At 43.8% G+C, this 17,199-nt stretch overlaps 1 protein-coding gene across 3 annotated transcripts; it reads right to left on the bottom strand.

Moving 5' to 3' along the window:
* Positions 1-7,305: 7,305 nt before the first annotated feature.
* FST (follistatin) lies at positions 7,306-13,849 on the bottom strand. Of its 3 annotated transcripts, none has more exons than XM_085001625.1 (6): positions 13,382-13,849; positions 11,310-11,501; positions 10,654-10,872; positions 10,129-10,353; positions 9,248-9,475; positions 7,306-8,513 (listed from the first exon to the last, which is right to left on the bottom strand). In XM_085001625.1, the coding sequence occupies exons 1-6, from the start codon at positions 13,464-13,466 to the stop codon at positions 8,431-8,433; spliced, it is 1,032 nt and encodes a 343-aa protein (XP_084857751.1). In that variant the 5' UTR covers positions 13,467-13,849; the 3' UTR covers positions 7,306-8,430.
* Between the last annotated feature and the right edge of the window lie 3,350 nt (positions 13,850-17,199).

The following is a 17,199-nucleotide window of genomic DNA, read 5'->3' as shown; positions in this document are numbered from 1 at the left end:
AAGAAATTTTTATAAAACATACTTACAGGTTCAAGTTAATAAAACCGCTACAGAGGGAGAAATTTCAAATGATGGAGGGAAAGCTCTGCTAATAGGGCGAAGAGATGGAAGAAGGTGTGGTAGAAAACACAAATATGAAAATGAGATGCTGTGCGATTGGAGGGAAGGCTATTAGGAAAGGTATGGAATTGGGCAAACTGATGGTAATGCTGGCCATGGAGGAAGCTGACATAATTCTTTCCTGATGGCAGCAATTTTTTAATTAGGTAGATGAGATAAAAGTCCCCTGAAAATGAGGAGGGTGGGAGTGGGTATGCTGCTTGAGGAAGTGCCAGAGAGGAAAGTGGGAAAAGAGAGATGTGTATAAAAATGGCTCTTAAAGAACCCAGTTGAGATTAGATCCCATACTTGGGCAAGGGCACTCAGTGGTATTTTTGGGGATTTCATACTTGCTCAGCAGAATAGGTATAGATGTGGAGAAGGTGGATTTCAATGATTTCTAGTTGGGATTTTGGCCAGAGAGTGTGGGGATATTGACAGGAATTCAGTTTGACAGGGTTCTGGTGAGAGAATCATTGGGATGGTTGAGATAGGAAATGATACGAGGCCAGGGGGCACAGGATGTCAGAAAATTGAGAGAGAAACTCTTCCACTCTTGGTTCAGGCTATGGACTTTGGGATGTTGTTGCATCTGGATACATCCCTAGAAAGATGGCACTTCTTATTCTTTCAAGCCTGCACGTCTATTCCATCTGGTTGCTTAGATCTCCCTGTTCTTAGTTTTTTGTTTTGCTTTTTTTTTTTTCCCCCGGGGCCACGTAAGGAAGTTTCCCAGGCTAGGGGTCAAATCCGGAGCTACAGCTGCCGGCCTATGCCACAGCCACAGCAACACCAGATCCAAGCCAGTCTGCAACCTATACCACAGCTCAGGGCAACATCGGATTCCTGACATACTGAGTGCGGCCAGGGATCGAACCCGCATACTCATGGTTACTGGTCGGATTTAGTTCCATTGCACCACAACGGAATTCTTTCCCTGTTCTTAGACGTGATGAATCAAATGGGTAGCAGAGATGGCTTCCTAACCCACAGAAGCTGAAGTGCTACTCTAAGAAGGTGATGTAGAACTCCTGCAAGAAGTTGTAGGCAGGTGCCAAGGAAGGGGAATGGACCAAATGTCAACTTAAGGGAGGACTAGGGTTGGGATGTCACTACTCATCACTCAAAATTCACGTCTCTTGATAAACTTATCACTCAGTACATATAGAAGGGATAATAGAGGCAAGTCTACAACTCCTAGCCACCCAAGCTTAAGTTTCACGGGGAAGATCGCCCTTGAGGCTGAGGGAGTTCCCTTTGTGGCTCAGAGGTAACGAATCCATGAGGACATGGGTTCGATCCCAGGCCTCTCTAAATGGGTTAAGGATCCAGCATTGCCATTAGCTGTAGTGCAGATCACATATACTCCTTGGATACAGCGTTACTGTGGCTGTGGTGTAGGCTGCCAGCTACAGCTCCAATTCACCCCTAGCCTGGGAACTTCCATATGCTACAGGTACAGCCCTAAAAAGACCGAAAAAAAAGAGAGAAAAAGATTAAGGCTGAAAATATTCTTAGGAAAAAAATGCACCTTGTCTATAGCCAAGTGCCTTTACCACCAGCAGGTACACTCCTGCAAATAAGGACAATTATGTTTGGGAATCCTGGCCTGGTCAGGCTTTGGGAACAGCGTTGAACACAGCTTCTCTGTAGCCCTACCAGAGCCCCATGCATGGGCACTTTGGCTGCCTTTGGAACATCAGGTAGCCATGGTTCACTCAGAGCTTGAAATGATTCTAGGGTAATAGTTCTCCAACTTTAGCACACATAAGGATCACCTGGAAAGCTTGTTGCAACATAGATCCTAGGAACACCAAGTGAATTTTGTTCAGTGGTTCTGGAGTCATGCTTTAAAAGTCATATTTCTAACAAGCTCCCAGGTAATGCTGATGTCAATGTCCAGGCACTACATCTTGAATAGCATCATTTATATTGGGGAATTTTAGTGACTGGTTTCTGTCTCCATATACCTAATAAATAAATTGTCCTAAATCTGTTTTGATAACTTTTCCTGAGGCACTGATCCTACCTTAAGTTTCAGGTATTGCTAACCTTTTGAATAATCCAATTCCTCCCTTGTCATTAGCCCATAAGCCCATAGCAGTCTCAAGCAGCTATAGAGACTTGCCTTGGTCTTTGACTGCCAGGAAATCATCCTCTCTCTCTGTCTCTCTCTACCTATCTACCTATCATCTATCTCTCTATATTAGTACTGGAAAAGACAGAGAATTATCAAGGTCTCTTGAAACTAGAATAGGTGTACAGCCCTCTCTGTCTCACTGGGATTGTAACTTTGCCTCTGATTTCTCACTTGCCCTAAATTCTTGAGAAAAGCTTATGCTCATTCTTTAGCCAGAGACCGAAATCCTTAGGGAATTAATTCAAGAGACTTTTGGTGAGGAGTTCCCGTCATGGCGCAGTGGTTAACGAATCCGACTAGGAACCATGAGGTTGCGGGTTCGGTCCCTGCCCTTGCTCAGTGGGTTAACGGTCCGGTGTTGCCGTGAGCTGTGGTGTAGGTTGCAGACGCGGCTCAGATCCCGCGTTGCTGTGGCTCTGGTGTAGGCCGGTGGCTCCAGCTCCGATTCAACCCCTAGCCTGGGAACCTCCATATGCCGCGGGAGCGGCCCAAAGAAATAGCAAAAAGACAAAAAAAAAAAAAAAAAAAAAAAAAAAAAATTCATAAAAAAAAAAAAAAAAAAGAGACTTTTGGTGAGAGTATATCCGGCTCCCGACCGTACCTGTTGGTTCCTGGGCCATATTCTTAAAATAGAAAAATGACAAATTACAGCTCTGCCAGGACTTCATTTGGTATAATCCAGAGAATATGTTTTTAAGTGTCTGAAGGACTCAGCCACAGGAATCTTGATGGTACCAGCCAAGATATCTGAGGTCCAACGATGGCAAAACCCAGGGACCATCCAGTACTCATGGGAGTGTTCCAGCTAAACAGAATCTGGGATTTGGACGTGTCTGGGCAGGTCTGCTGAGTACTCAGAGTAGGCATGCCTGGAGTCTATTTACATGACAACTTTTGGCTGAAGAATGATTGTTTGCTGATCTGAATGGAAAGTGGAATGGGAAGTCCAGAAATGTGTCTGTCTTAGGACCAGTTTTTTAAAATGTTTTTTAATAAGTGAGTTTATTAATTAAATAGTATATAATCTTTTATATCTGGTAATTGTACAATTTACCTTAGGATTTTTGATAGTTTGGAAAGAGTTTATTATTATCTTTAGGACGCTGCAGTCCTCACGCAGGAAATCATACCAAAATTAAAGAAGATGGATTTCATTTAGTTTACTACCAGGGATTATGAACCAAAGGACAAAAGGCATGTTTTGTGGCTTTGGATAAATTGGTATGTGATTGAATTTTTTTCTAAATTTCCATGGAAACTAATATAGCTAAATCTGTTATTTGAACTGTAATATTGCTATAATATCTAGAACTTAGTGAAGTTTGTTAAATATTAGCATAGCTAAAATGCTTTAAAGTCGTATTGACCTTCCATTTAAAAAATTGTTTACACTTGTGCTTCTGGTCTTAATTGATGTCCTTCCTCATCCATTGCATTTTCAAGGTAGAGTTTGGTTGGTGAACCATAATTTTACCTTTTTTTCTCTTTCATTAATAACAATTACTACAATCCAGAGGACATTTATTCACTGATTTTTTTTTTTTTTTAAGTACCAGGCACAGGTCTCAGCACCATACACATCTTATTTCTTTTATTCCTTAGAACATTATTATGGGGGAGGTCCTTTCATTATCCTGATTACATATGCGGGGAAACTGAGGCACAGAGTGGTTAAATTCCTGTCTAAATAATATACAGTGAGGTGGGAAGAACTGGGGTTTTGTGTGTTCAAAGTGTTTTAGCAAAGCTACTAGTTATTCTCAATTTTAAGATAATTATGGAAAAGAAAAGTTCAGGTATGGTTGAGGTGTCAGAAATTCTCTCATTGCCAATTTTGATTTTTTTAGTAACCTTTATAAAGTCACCAGAATTATTTTCCAGTCTTTTGGTCATACGAAGTGATTTTTTTAAATGACACCGTTTCAATTGTTTTCCTAGAAATTAGGAGAAGCAGTCTACTGTGCGCTGCTCCTTGAGAATGACTTTTTAAACTTTTTATGTGGGTATAATTTCAAACATATAGAAAGTTGCAAAAATATAGTATTAAAGATACCTATATACCTCTTACTCAAATTTACAAATTATTATTATTATTATTTTGCTTTTTAGGGCTACATCCACATCATAGGGAAGTTCCCAGGCTGCTAGTGGAATTGGAGCTGCAGCTGCCGGTCTATACCGCAGCCACAGCAATGCCGGATCCGAGCCATGTCTGGGACCTACACAGCTCATGGCAAGGCCAGATCCTTAACCCATTGAGCAAGGCCAGGGACAGAACCCACATCCTCATAGATACTAGTCCAGTTCCTTACCGTTGAGCCATGATGGGAACTCCCACTTATTGTTAATTAACCTTTTAGGCTACTTCTTTTATCATTTGTATTGCTATCTCTGAATACATATGGGAAAAAAAAAAAACTACGGCTTTGTTTTTTTCCTTCAAATCATTTAATAGTAAATTACATACATTTTGGTCTTTTCCCCATAATTCTTTTTTTAAAATTTATTTATTTATTTATTTAGTCTTTTTAGGGCCGCACCCACGGCATATGGAGGTTCCCAAGCTAGAGGTCTAATCAGAGCTGTTTCTGCTGGCCTACACCACAGCCACAGCAATGCCAGATCTGAGCTGCGTCTGCAACCTACCCCACAGCTCACAGCAACATCGGATCCTTAATCCACTGAGAGGCCAGGGATTGAACTCGCTCACAGTCTCATGGTTCCTAGTCGGATTCGTTTCCCCTGTGCCATGAGGGGAACTCCTCCCGTAATTCTTTTGTGTGTCTTTTCCTAAGTATAGGAATATTCTCTTGCATGCATATCATAATAATCAATTTCAGTAAATTTGATATTGATACAATGCTTTAATCTATGGACAGTATTCTAATTTTGTCAATTGGCCTAATAACCATTGTAGTGCTTTTTCCCTTGGGTGCAAGATCCAGTCTAAGGACTTGTACTGCATTGAGCTGCATTGTTTGGGAATGATTCTTTTTTTTTTTTTTTTTTAATGAGTATTTATTTATTTATTTATTTATTTATTTTTTCGTCTTTTTGTCTTTTTTTGTTGTTGTTGCTATTTCTTGGGCCGCTCCCGCGGCATATGGAGGTTCCCAGGCTAGGGGTTGAATCGGAGCTGGAGCCACCGGCCTACACCAGAGCCACAGCGCGGGATCTGAGCCGCGTCTGCAACCTACACCACAGCTCACGGCAACGCCAGATCATTAACCCACTGAGCAAGGGCAGGGACCGAACCCTCAACCTCATGGTTCCTAGTCGGATTCGTTAATCACTGCGCCACGACGGGAACTCCTGGGAATGATTCTAATTGCGGCAGATTTAACTTTTTGCTATACCCGTATAGTATATAAAAACTTCAACTGAAGTGAACATCTGATGAAAATTACACCTCTGATCGATTTTTCATTATTGATATTTTATAATTTCTATTGATTAGGACATATACTAGTTAATATTAGCAATTTTTTATAGTTGCATTATACACGACTGTTTTTATTCTATTACATACCTAAGTGAATTAGACTCTTTTGTGTCATAGCTGAAATTCTAAGAGTAGCCTAGTGGTATTAATCTAATTTTAAAAGTGACTTCTATTTTTTGGTACTAATTAACTTAATGCAGGATTACTGGAAAAGTCAGAAACCCCAAGAAGGAAAATGAGATACTGTCTGGTGTTTGAGAGGAATGATTGATGCTGACAAATATAAAATACAAATTTTAAATAAATAATCTAGATGTTGTTTAAATGGCAAGCTGTTGATTTTATCACTCCCCCTTGCCAAGACACACATCGGTGCCTGTTAAATTTGACATTTTTACTCTGATGTCAATGGCAGCTTTAAAGCATCTGTAGCATCCCGGGACAAGGTAACAAATCAAGTCCAGGAAGGGATGTGAAACCGTATCTGCTCTTTCCTTCCCGGAGAGCCCATCCCTAATGGCAAGCCTGTAGCTTTGGGCAATGCAGAAGTTAGCATCCTTGTCTTCCGAGGTTAATGGCAGCCTCTTTGTCTTCTGCACCACCTTTATCCCTTTCTCTGGGAACTGGAACCCAAAGGCTGAGGGTAACAAAACCCTACAGTGTCCTGATCACTATTCACTATCTACCCATCCACGAGGCCCCTCTGCCACCACCAAATTTCTCATTTTGTGACTATATTTGAGAGCCAACAATCTCCTGTAATCATTTTTAAAATAACTACTTATATTAATGAGGGTTTTCACAAATGGTATAAACTTTTCAAAAGAACTTGGGGCAGTCTTTGAAAGTAAGAACATATTTGTTCAGCAGTGTTGGCAACATCGACTGTTTGCTCTTTACCTCCCACAGATCAAACCTTCACTTCTTTGCATGTTGTACTTGTTATTTTTAATATACCTAGGCAATGAATTAGCATACATTGAGTTGGAAATTTGTGACTAGTTATGTATCACTACGGATTACAGGGACAACTGATGCCCCAGATGCCAATCTGAGGTTTTGACTTGGTTGTCTAATATAAATTGCAAAACATTGATACGTGTCCTTATCTAGTCTTCATGAACCATGGGCATCATTGTGGAAATCTACCCCCCCCCCCAGAATTCCTACACCATATTGCCTTTATTTTGATAGCTGATATTCCAATTTCTAGGATGTGTTGTCATATATTCAGCTAGTTTCACTTTTCCTTGCCATGTGCTTTGTTTTTTGAAGATCTAAGATCTACTTTATTTAGATGAGGAAAGATAAAGTGTACGTCTGCCTATGGAGATAGGCTTGGAACAAGGATAGATAAGATGGGGTTTTTAAAGAGGGAACTTTAGGTTTGGCCCATTGCAGGGAGGAACATTTAGCTTAGTGGCAGGTATGCCATGACTCCTACAAAGGGGTTGCTGAACCTTTATCTTTTGAGCACCACTGAGGCAATCTATAACTTACTTTGGAGCTTCCACTGCCCTGGCCACTTAATTTCAGAGATATTGGTTTCTCGGCAAAAGTATCATATACATTTTTACTCAAAAGCCCAAACAATTTCTATTACATCATCAGCAATTGAGACCACTGGCTTTTTAAAATTTTTTTATTTTTTCACTCATCATTTATTTACAAATACACATTATAACTTTTATATACATTGCACATTTACATGGTAGAAAAGTAGAAAACTATATATTTAAATGAATTTATATTTAACTTGCCATGTTTGAAAATATAAAATTGCATCAGAAAAAAGTGTTATGAAAAGCAAGAAACTTGAACTGATAAAGCTTTGATATAGTTTTTCATGACACGCTAGGTGAAAATAACTAATTTAAAAGGTACAGCAGACTAGCTTAAAGGAAACACCTAACAAAAGGTTGAATGTGTAGCAATCCCCTTCCTTCAGGCTCCTGACACCCATGTCTTTGGATCTGCAACATCTTAAAAGTACATTACTAGAAATGCAATCAGCCCCTCTCTCACAAATGTCTTCATCACAAGAGAACAGAGTAGGAGTTTCCTCAAGATGTATCCTCTGTACCTTCTATTTGAGTCAGTTATAATGCCTTTTGGTCAGTCAAGATTCCTTGTAAACAAAACCCGAGGGATCATATATGTACAGAACAGGCAGCGGAGAATCCAATAAATAAACATGACAGAAACTGACATGCAAGTTTGTTAAAATGGAAAAGAGTCTAACAGTGAAATGAAGGGAGACAGATGAGTGAGTGAATAATAAGGAATGGACTTAAATGGTTTACAAGGAAAAAAAAAAGCTTTTACTTTACAAGCAAGAGACCTCACAATAAATAACAACTGCTCTTCCTTTCACGAATAAATTTCTTCAAAAACAAGGTGTACAGTCAACCAGACATTTTATGTATAAATTATAAAACATGACACAGTATAAATAAATGTCTACAAGTCTCAACTATGGGCCTCATCCAGTAGACCTCACAATGACTGCCTCTCCGGGTCCAATGAGTAACAAGGTGGCCTGGGAGAGAGCTTTAGGACAAAGGTCCTTTATGTATACTTTTCCCCCCAAATAAATAAGCATACACTTATTTACAGTATGGACAATATATATTTTTCTTTTTTCTCTTTCTTTCTTTCTTTTTTTTTCTTTTTTCTTTTTTCTTTTTTTTTTTTTTTTTTTTTTTTTTTTGCCCAAAGGCTATGTCAACACTGAAAATTGGTGGAGGGTTTACCACTCTAGAATAGAAGATATAGGAAAGCTGTAGTCCTGGTCTTCATCTTCCTCCTCCTCCTCGGTGTCTTCTGAAATGGCTAGATGGGGGAATACAGGGGAGCTGCTGTTTAAATACGGACAACAACAGCGCAGAAGCAGCTCAGTGTATGTTTTCAAAGCCCTCTGAAATAGCCATATTACAGCGTTGCATTTTTATGTGACTTGCAGTAAGATGCTTTTTTTTTTTTTTTTTTTTTTTTTTTGCTTTTTGGCATCTGCTGTTATGCATTAAGTTTAAAAAAAATGTTTTTTAAAAACATTATCTATGAAGTCAAAAACTGCAGAAAGTTCTGAAGAATCAATGGCTCAGGTTTTACGGGCAGATTCCTGAAATTAGATAAAAAGCGCTCGTGTTCTAGGTATAACTGCTTTGGGTTCTTAATTCAGAGTTAGTAGAGGCAACTGCGCAAAGCAGCAGCCCATGTATGATAATAGAAAGCTGTCTTTGAAAAAGAAAAAAAAAACACCTTTGAAGCAGTTAGTTTAGATTCAAGTGTTAATAAAGCAAAGCACACTACTAAAGCTAAAGAAATTAGGGGTGAATGACTGGAAACAGGTTTATAGAGGCGACCCCATTGATGATCGTTGGACAAGTCCTAAGGGCCCAGAAAAATTCCAGGCAGTTTTTCTGTGGATTGCTGAATTGCTGGTAAAACTTAGCAGCTACCTAACTGGGCTTATATGGGGAGGTTTTTGTGCTTTTTTACATCGCATTCCCTAGGGCCTGCCTGGGAAAGCTTTCAATTTCAGAAAGGTTAGAAATCACACTTACAGTTGCAAGATCCAGAGTGCTTTACTTCCAGCAGCACACCTGAGGAACAGGCCGCTTCCTTCATGGCACACTCACTGGCGTAGGTGGCATTGTCACTGGCACAGACAGGCTCCTCAGACTTACTCTCAGGGCACAGCTCATCGCAGAGGGAACAACGGCCTCTGCCAACCTTGAAATCCCATAAGCACTTTTTTCCACCAGTGCACTGGATGTCTTCACAGGACTTTGCTTCTAGGATATAATACACCTGTGATGAGTAAACCCATTTCCCCCTTGCCCCCTTTTCTCTATAGTCTCCTATCAATAAATGTAAACATATAACATACCTTATTACTCATTAAGGGGGTTAATGGAGATATGGTGCAAAAATGTTCTTTTAAAAAACCGGTGAAACTCAACACACACACACACACCCTTCATACTATAATTAGTGCATGAAAATACTGTAGTTTTTTGGGGGGAACAGGATTTCACAATATCTGTGAGTTAAATATACATATTTATTTATTTCCCATAAGTGGGATCTTAAAAAAAAAAAGTTCCATTAGTTATCAGAATCTGAGAACAGATTTTAGGAACTGTTAAGTAATTATTTCTTGCTTCCAGCAAGTCTAGCACTTTAAAAGATGTGTAAAAGTGAGTGAGGTCTTGGGTTTCTATGAAGGAAAATTGTTTCCTGTGTCTTGCTGCCATTTCAATATATGTGCTGATGCTTCTGGAAGACAGTGCTGTGAGCAGGACAGTTTACCCAAACTGGAGAATATTTCTCCCTTTGCTGAAGCTATGTGTTTGGGGAGGCTTTAGGCTTATTTTAATGACAGAATTAGCCTTTTTCCCTTTTCCCATTTATTTCTTTTCCTTTCTCAATCCAGAATACCTACTGATACACTTTCCCTCATAGGCCAATCCAATAGATCTGCCCAGTAGGCAGGTAGCCTTTCTCAGGTGACAGGCACTGGAGTAGGTCACTCCATCATTCCCACAGAGATACTGTTCTGAGGAGGTGGGCTCTGGGCAAATGCGGTTACATGTCACACAGTAGGCATTATTAGTCTGGTCCACCACACATGTGGAGCTGCCTGGACAGAAAACATCCCGACAGGTCTCTGAAACAAAGAGAGAAACACACGTTAATAGGCACCTTCCTGTACTTTGGGACTCAGCATTTGATACTATCAAGGAAATCATGAATGGAAGCATCCAGCTTTCAAAAATTTATTTTGGGAACGCTGTGGTTTTCAAAAAAAGAAACCCTGTGCCTCTGGGTTGCCTTCAGCGTTCTTAAGGAGTCATTAGAAAAGGGTTCCTTTATTTGATATCATTAGGCTCTTACTGTGACTACACCAAACCCCAGGGGTCTTGCTGCGGACTACCTCAGGTTGAAAGCTGGAGGAGGGGTGACCTACTTTTACATTTGCCTTGGTACTGGACTTCCAGTTCCGGCTGTTCTTTACATCTGGCCTTGAGGAGAGCACATTCGTTGCGGTAGGTTTTCCCATCCAGCCCACAGACTGGGCCTTTCCAGGTGATGTTAGAACAATCCGGGGCGCAGACGCAGCGGGGTTTGTTCTTCTTGTTCATTCGGCATTTTTTCCCGGGCCCACAGTCCACGTTCTCGCACGTTTCTAAGAGTTGGAAAGAGGCAGGGGATTAAAACCAGGGCCAGGCACCAAACAGGTCAGCCAGGAGGGCTTCGGGTGCCTTGCGCAATCGCGCAGCCGGGAGTTCAAGCCTGAGGGGTCTAGGCTCTCGCCCAGAAATTGAGGAGGGGTGGGGGACAGATTTGTGTTCCCATACCCAAATCTCTCTCAAAGTGAGAGGGCTGGCTGGTGTCACCACCGCATTTGGCTAAGAGGTCAGCGAACCTCTGCAGATCTTGTTTTGCCTGTGGTATACGACTGCCAAAATTCAACGCCAATGGCTTACCGGGGCTGGAGGCAGTTAGGGGGAACCCACCAACAAAGCTCTCCCAGGCTCAAACAAACGCCAGCTGGGCAGTGGGGAAGCTGAGGGTAAGACGCCCTCTACTGAGGGCCTGCAAATTGGGGAGGAAGACCCTTACCTTTACATGGGATGCAGTTGGGGGCACCTCCATTGAAAATCATCCACTTGAAAAGTGTGTTGTCATTTACGTCCTCCTCAGTCCAGGAGGTGCTCAGGCGGCCGGTGCTGCAGCACTCCTCCTTGCTCAGTTCGGTTTTATACAGGACCTGGCAGCGGCCGTTTTTTGCTTGGCGGAGCCAGCAATTCCCAGCTGCGGGGAGACAGGGGTGGGGAGGTGGGCAAGTGAGCGGAGGGGTTCGGGTAGGGAGGCGGTGAGCTTTCGAGGCAAGGAAACCCTTCGGGGATGGGGAGGGAGTGAGCGTGGAGGAGGAGGCGAGAGAGAAGAGAAAAGCAGAAAATAAATAGGTGGGAATGACGGGGTGTGTAAAGGGGGGGAGCCAGATTGAAGAAGTGGGAGGTGGGCGAGGGGGCGGTGGGGAGGGAGGGCGAGAGCGAGAAGCCAGAGCGCCCCAGCCATATCAATGTCAGTTACCAGTGACCCAGACACAACACGTGCAGCTTGCATTGACTTTTACTAGACTGTTTACTTTTATTCGTCCTATTTCATAACCTGCAGCGACTCGAAGAGCAGATTAAAGAACCTGACAAAAACAGGATGCGACGGATGTTTTTACATGTTGGTTTCATGTGGGCGGTAAAAGTATTATTTGTGACAGGGGTTAAGAAAGTAGGAGAACTTAAGAGAAAGAAAAAAGGGGGGAGGGTGGAGAGGCTGAGACAGACACCTACAGGAACAGATCAAGCAAAAGGCACTTGAGAAAAATGAAAGCAAAAAAGCAAAAGCAACTGAGCCTTGCCCGGAGCTGCCCCGTGCGGCCTCAAGGCGCAGCCCTCCCGACGGTCCCGTTTTGCAATCCGCCAGATCCAGAGGACGCCCGCGGCCACCGCGATCTTTCGAAATCTCCGAGGGCTGCTTTCCCCGGCGCCCACGTCCCCGGCACCTAGGCAGCGCCTCGCCCCGAAAGGCGGGCAACTCAGAGTGGTGCGTTGCAGACCGCGAGGGGCAGTGCCCGGTGGCCAGTTTACAACACACATAAAATGTTAATGCTAAAGCCAGGAAAGTTACAAGTCCGTCTCAAGAAGAGTGTAGGGGGAAAAAACCCAACCAACCAAGTAAATAATAATAATAAAGGGGGGAGGGGCTTCCGCCGTCTCATGGTAATACATATCTCATACCTACCAAGAAATCTTTGCAAGTAATTCCCCCCCTCCTCCTTTTTAATGTTCGGATTTGGTCAGAAAGACCTCTCGGGAATCATCCCTATAATCTTAACAATATATTGAACAGCAAGCTGCTTTTATGATTTTAAAAAAGTCTGCCCAAAGACTAGCAGAAATAAATAAATCTAATTAAAAAAATACTTTGCTCTTACTGCATCTCAGAATTTAAATCAATTGTGGGCTTTTCACTGTTCTACAGAAAGTTAACATGAGGAATGAGGCAAAGAAAAAAAATTGTAAACTACTGAAAACAGTCAGGGGTATTTTTTTTTTTTTTTTTTTTTTTTTTTTGCGGGTTTGGGGGAGGGTGTTGGAAGAAGCATCCACTAGGCAGAAAGCTACTTCCCTCTAAAATTTTCGGCACCCACATTTCCAAGTTTGGGCAAAGTTTCTGAAACCACGTCCCTCAGCCACCGAAGAAATTTCAGTATCCCCCTCCCCAATGCAGTCATTTTTTAAAGTATCCAAAAGATGTAGGAGGTAGAGAGGTAGACTGTAAGTGGGTCGACAGAAATCTCCAGGCTACTGATGCTTTTCCCCTTCTTCAGAGCCAAACAGGGGAGATAACATCTAAACTCATTATGTCCAGAACTTGGAGCATCTAACCCTAACTACTGAGACAGACTCCAGCTCACTCCCTTTCCTTTTAAAGGATCGCCCCGCTCCAAACTCGGCTCCCAGTCCTAAAGTGTCACTGCCTTCAATTTTCCCACTCCTCTCCATCCCGGACTTCCTAAGTTGGTCCAACATCTAAGAGCAGCGCGGCTCAGAACAGACCCAGTGGAGACGACTGAAAAGTACAAACCCCTGTCGCCTGCCGAGCCTCCCAGCGCATCCCCCTTCTCTTACCCTGGGCGCTGCGGTCCTCCATGAACTGGCAGAGCAGCAGCAGCAGGAGGCATAGCCCGCCGGGCTGGTGCTTGGGACGGACCATTCTGGGGTCAGGCGCGGGACGAGGAGCGCGACGGTGCGGGGAGCAGGCGCGGCGGCGAGTGGTTCCGGCGAGCGGCGCGCGTCGCAGAGGCGAGCGGCGGAGGGCGCAGCGATCCCGGCGCAACCCCGCGCTCGCCGCCGGCCGCCCGCGCGATTCAATGGACGTCAGAAGCCGGGCGCAGCCGCGCTTTAAATCTAGACGGGGGTCTCCGCGGTTTGCGGTGGGCGGTCTCCCAGTGTGTGGGGCAGTGGGAGGGCGGCCTCGAGCGAGGGTGTGCGCGGCTCCTTGGGGGTGGGGAGCTTTTAAAAGTTCAGTGTGAATCAGGTGACATTTCCCACCTTCTGGAAACCCTTCCCAATTATCTGGTGGAGGTGCCCGAAATCAAAGCGGCAGGAGGGTATCGCCGAGTTCTTATTTGCGTAGGAGCGAGAGGGAGGGGGCAGGCGACCGGGACGGGAGGGGGGTGAGGGCGACGCTTCGGGGGTGGGGAGTGGGGAAGAACACCCACTTCAAGTCCTGCACGCCGCCGCTCGCAGGCAGCGCCGGCGCGCCTGGGACGGCGTGTGTGTGTGTGTGTGTGTGTGTGTGTGTGTGTGTGTGTGTGTGTGTGTGTTCGTTCATGGTGGTGTGTGAGTGTGTGCGTTGGGGGGGGGCATGGTGGGCTGGGGGTGGCGGCTGGCGGAGCAGAGCGGGGCGGGAATTGGTCTTCGCATCGCCGCTCCGCTCCAAGAAGTCTTTTGCAAATGCCCGGCGATCCCCGAGCTGCTGAAACACCCCACTCCGGGTCTGTCGCTGGTGTTTAGGCCCCTGTAACCTAGCGCGGGACACCGCGATGTTTTGTGTCTGGGTCTGCGCGTGCCGAGTTCTTCGGCCACCTCGAGCCCAGAGTTGTGGCTGGGAATCCCAGCCCCGGCACCTTCCACCCCGGCTGAGCCCGCCGAGACGCAGCCCTCGGTCTCGACGAGTCAGAAGCAAACAAAAATGTTTAACACCTCAGGCCCGGTCTCCCCCCAGTCTCAGTCTCACCCTCTCCATTTCTTTTCTACCCTTTCACTCCGCCGCGTATGGAGTTGGAGCCCGGAGCTGGGGCGCCGACGTAGGCGGTCTGCTGCTCCCCCCCGCCCCCGCCCCGGCTCCGAGACTCCCCAGTTTCTGTCCTGTATGTCTCGGTCTGTCTCCCAGTCTCCTTCTCGGCCTCTCTCTCTCTCTCTGTCTCTCTCGGTTCGCGGAATAAAAAAGATTGCAACATCGATAATGAACTTCTGTAGCCTCAGTTTATTAAGCACAGTGGCTGGCATTCTTCGCTGAAAGTTGGCGGGTCTCTCATTTATAACATTTTTGGCACCGCTGAATGAAACTGAGGAGGCGATATTTCCTTTTATATAAAACGATTACTTCACGGAAAAAGCTATATTGTTTATTCCAAAAGCTGCCTTTTAAATTTCTATTCTTTTCGCTTCTGGAGCCCGAAGGACAACAGACAGCGAAGTATGCAGACAAAATTCTTGGACATTCGCAGGTCACTGGGATTTGTTCTCCTACGGATTTCAAATCCTTCCCTCTTTGCCCCCAACCCCCCTCAAGCCTTCCCCTGCCAGACCGCCCCCCCCACGCCTCCTTTTGCCCTCCCCCCCATCTTCCACCACCTCCCTCCCACCCCCTCCACAACTGCAAATAACTCAGTGATAACAGATTTTTTTCCACCAACTGCAGGAGATAGTGCTAATCTTTTAATAAAAGATCCCATTACAATGGGATCTGTCTGGACAGACTATAATAGATCCCGAAATACAGCCGTGCTAATATTAGAAGACAGTTGTTTGGGTGCCTCTCAGACGGGCCCAAGCCCCCCTTTGAAAGTGGGCATGAATCACAAAGCCCCACGGCCGCCGCACCTGCACCGCGCGCATTCGGTGCAGCAGGCTGGTAAAAACGGGTGACCTCGCCGCTGCTTTTCGCTTTATAATTACCGTCCTGAGGACGGGAGGGGAGGGGCGCGGGAGGCGGACGTTGGTTTTTTGCTCACTTCAGACGGCTCTGGGCGCTCCACAGCCTTCTTAATCTTCCAGATTTATTCTTTCTCTCTCTCTTACCTCTTCTCTCTTTCCCTCCCGTCCTCCCACTCCTTCTCTTTTCTCCTTCCCTCCCTCTTCCCAGACTCTGCCCATACTCTCCCCCCTTCTCCCTCCCCTCTTTCCTTTCCCGTCTCTCTTCCCTCCAATGCAGCATTAATGTAGAGTTGTTTAGTGCCCTCTAATGGCAGACGACATTAACAATTAATAGCAAATTGTCCCCTTTGCAGGAGCCGACACTCCATGGCAGAGTTCCAATGTTGAATTTGTTTCTTCTTTATTCAGACAGATGGATACAGTGCTTATATAGTAATGTGCTGGAGGGAAAGTTTGTTTTCTCCCCTTCAAATCTTTTTTTTTTCCTTGGGAAAATTTAGTTGAAGGGGAAAGCTAACAACTAGTCACTTTTTTTTTTGGTATAGATTTGTTTTGCAGGAAGAGACATAGCTTCTGTTTCATCAAAGTTTATCAAATGTGTCTAGAGTTGGAAAATAAATACTCTAAATACATAAATGACCTTAGATGGTAGATGGTTGAATCTTATGGCAGTGATACCAATAGCCATTAAAACATTTTAAGACCCAAATGTAACTATATGATTTTCTATTTGCCCCCATTTGAATACGTTTACTGGTCCTGAATCTTCTCTAGCCCCTGGAAGCTGAAAAAATCTAATTGTAATTATATTTTTCATTTTAGGACCATACAAAACATTTAAATTTTACTCATGTCTCATTGTATATGAAGTCATTTTGCCTAGAGGAATGTGGGGTCATATTTTGTAATGCATAGTTTATTTTCTCAATACTTTGGGGAATATTGTTGTAAAGACCACAATTTCCTCATATTTCATAACCATATAGCAATGAAAATAGTGATGTAATTTGTATGTTCTCATGATTTAACTCATCCATTTACATGTTGCAGGTAGAATATGTTGATGTAAAAAAGAACAATATGACAATATGACATTTTTGGTGGGAAGATCTATGTGGCTAAATGAAGATTAGAACAAAGGCAATTTTGAAGGGTTAATCAAAAAAGTGTTTTACCTGGACTTTTGAGGAAACACATTTGGTTTATTCAGATAGTATTTTAGTTTGTGTATAATAGAAACAACGGGGGAGTTCCTGTCATGGCTCAGGGGAATCTAAACCTACCACTACCCGTGAGGATGCGGGTTCGATCCCTAGCGTCCCTTAGTGGGTTGGGGATCTGCCCCAGCACCCTTAGTTGATCAGGGATCCTGTGTTTCTGTGAGCTGTGGTGTAGGTCACAGACGCAGCTTGAATCCCACATTGCTGTGTATAGGCCAGCAGCTGTAGTTCCCTGGCTTGGGAACTTCCATGTGCCTCGGGTGCGGCCCTAAAAAGAAAAAAAAAAAAAAAAAAAGAAAAAGAAAAGAAACAACAGGTATCATAAGAACTTTCTAAAGTTAATTCAAGTTATGTCCACATAAGTCCAGTATGATAAGTAAAAAGCAAAAATTGTTTTCTATTATATTCTTTGTCTACATAATGCCAAGAACTCAGACAGGTCATTTGACTAAATTGACTGCATAGACTAGTTGCTTTGGCATCATGTGATCGTCTAGGCTAGGCCAAAGCAGTCACAGTAGCTCTCATTGTAAAAAAAAAAAAAAAAAAAAATGCCACAACTCA

The sequence above is a fragment of the Sus scrofa genome, chromosome 16, assembly GCF_054392235.1.
Source record: "Sus scrofa isolate SSC_HxYL_T2T_F1_AM1 chromosome 16, Sscrofa_HxYL_maternal_Yorkshire_Landrace_v2.0, whole genome shotgun sequence".
NCBI classification, from domain to species: Eukaryota; Metazoa; Chordata; class Mammalia; order Artiodactyla; family Suidae; genus Sus; species Sus scrofa.
Note: the sequence above shows the minus strand (reverse complement) of the source record. Positions and strands in the feature narration are given on the sequence as shown.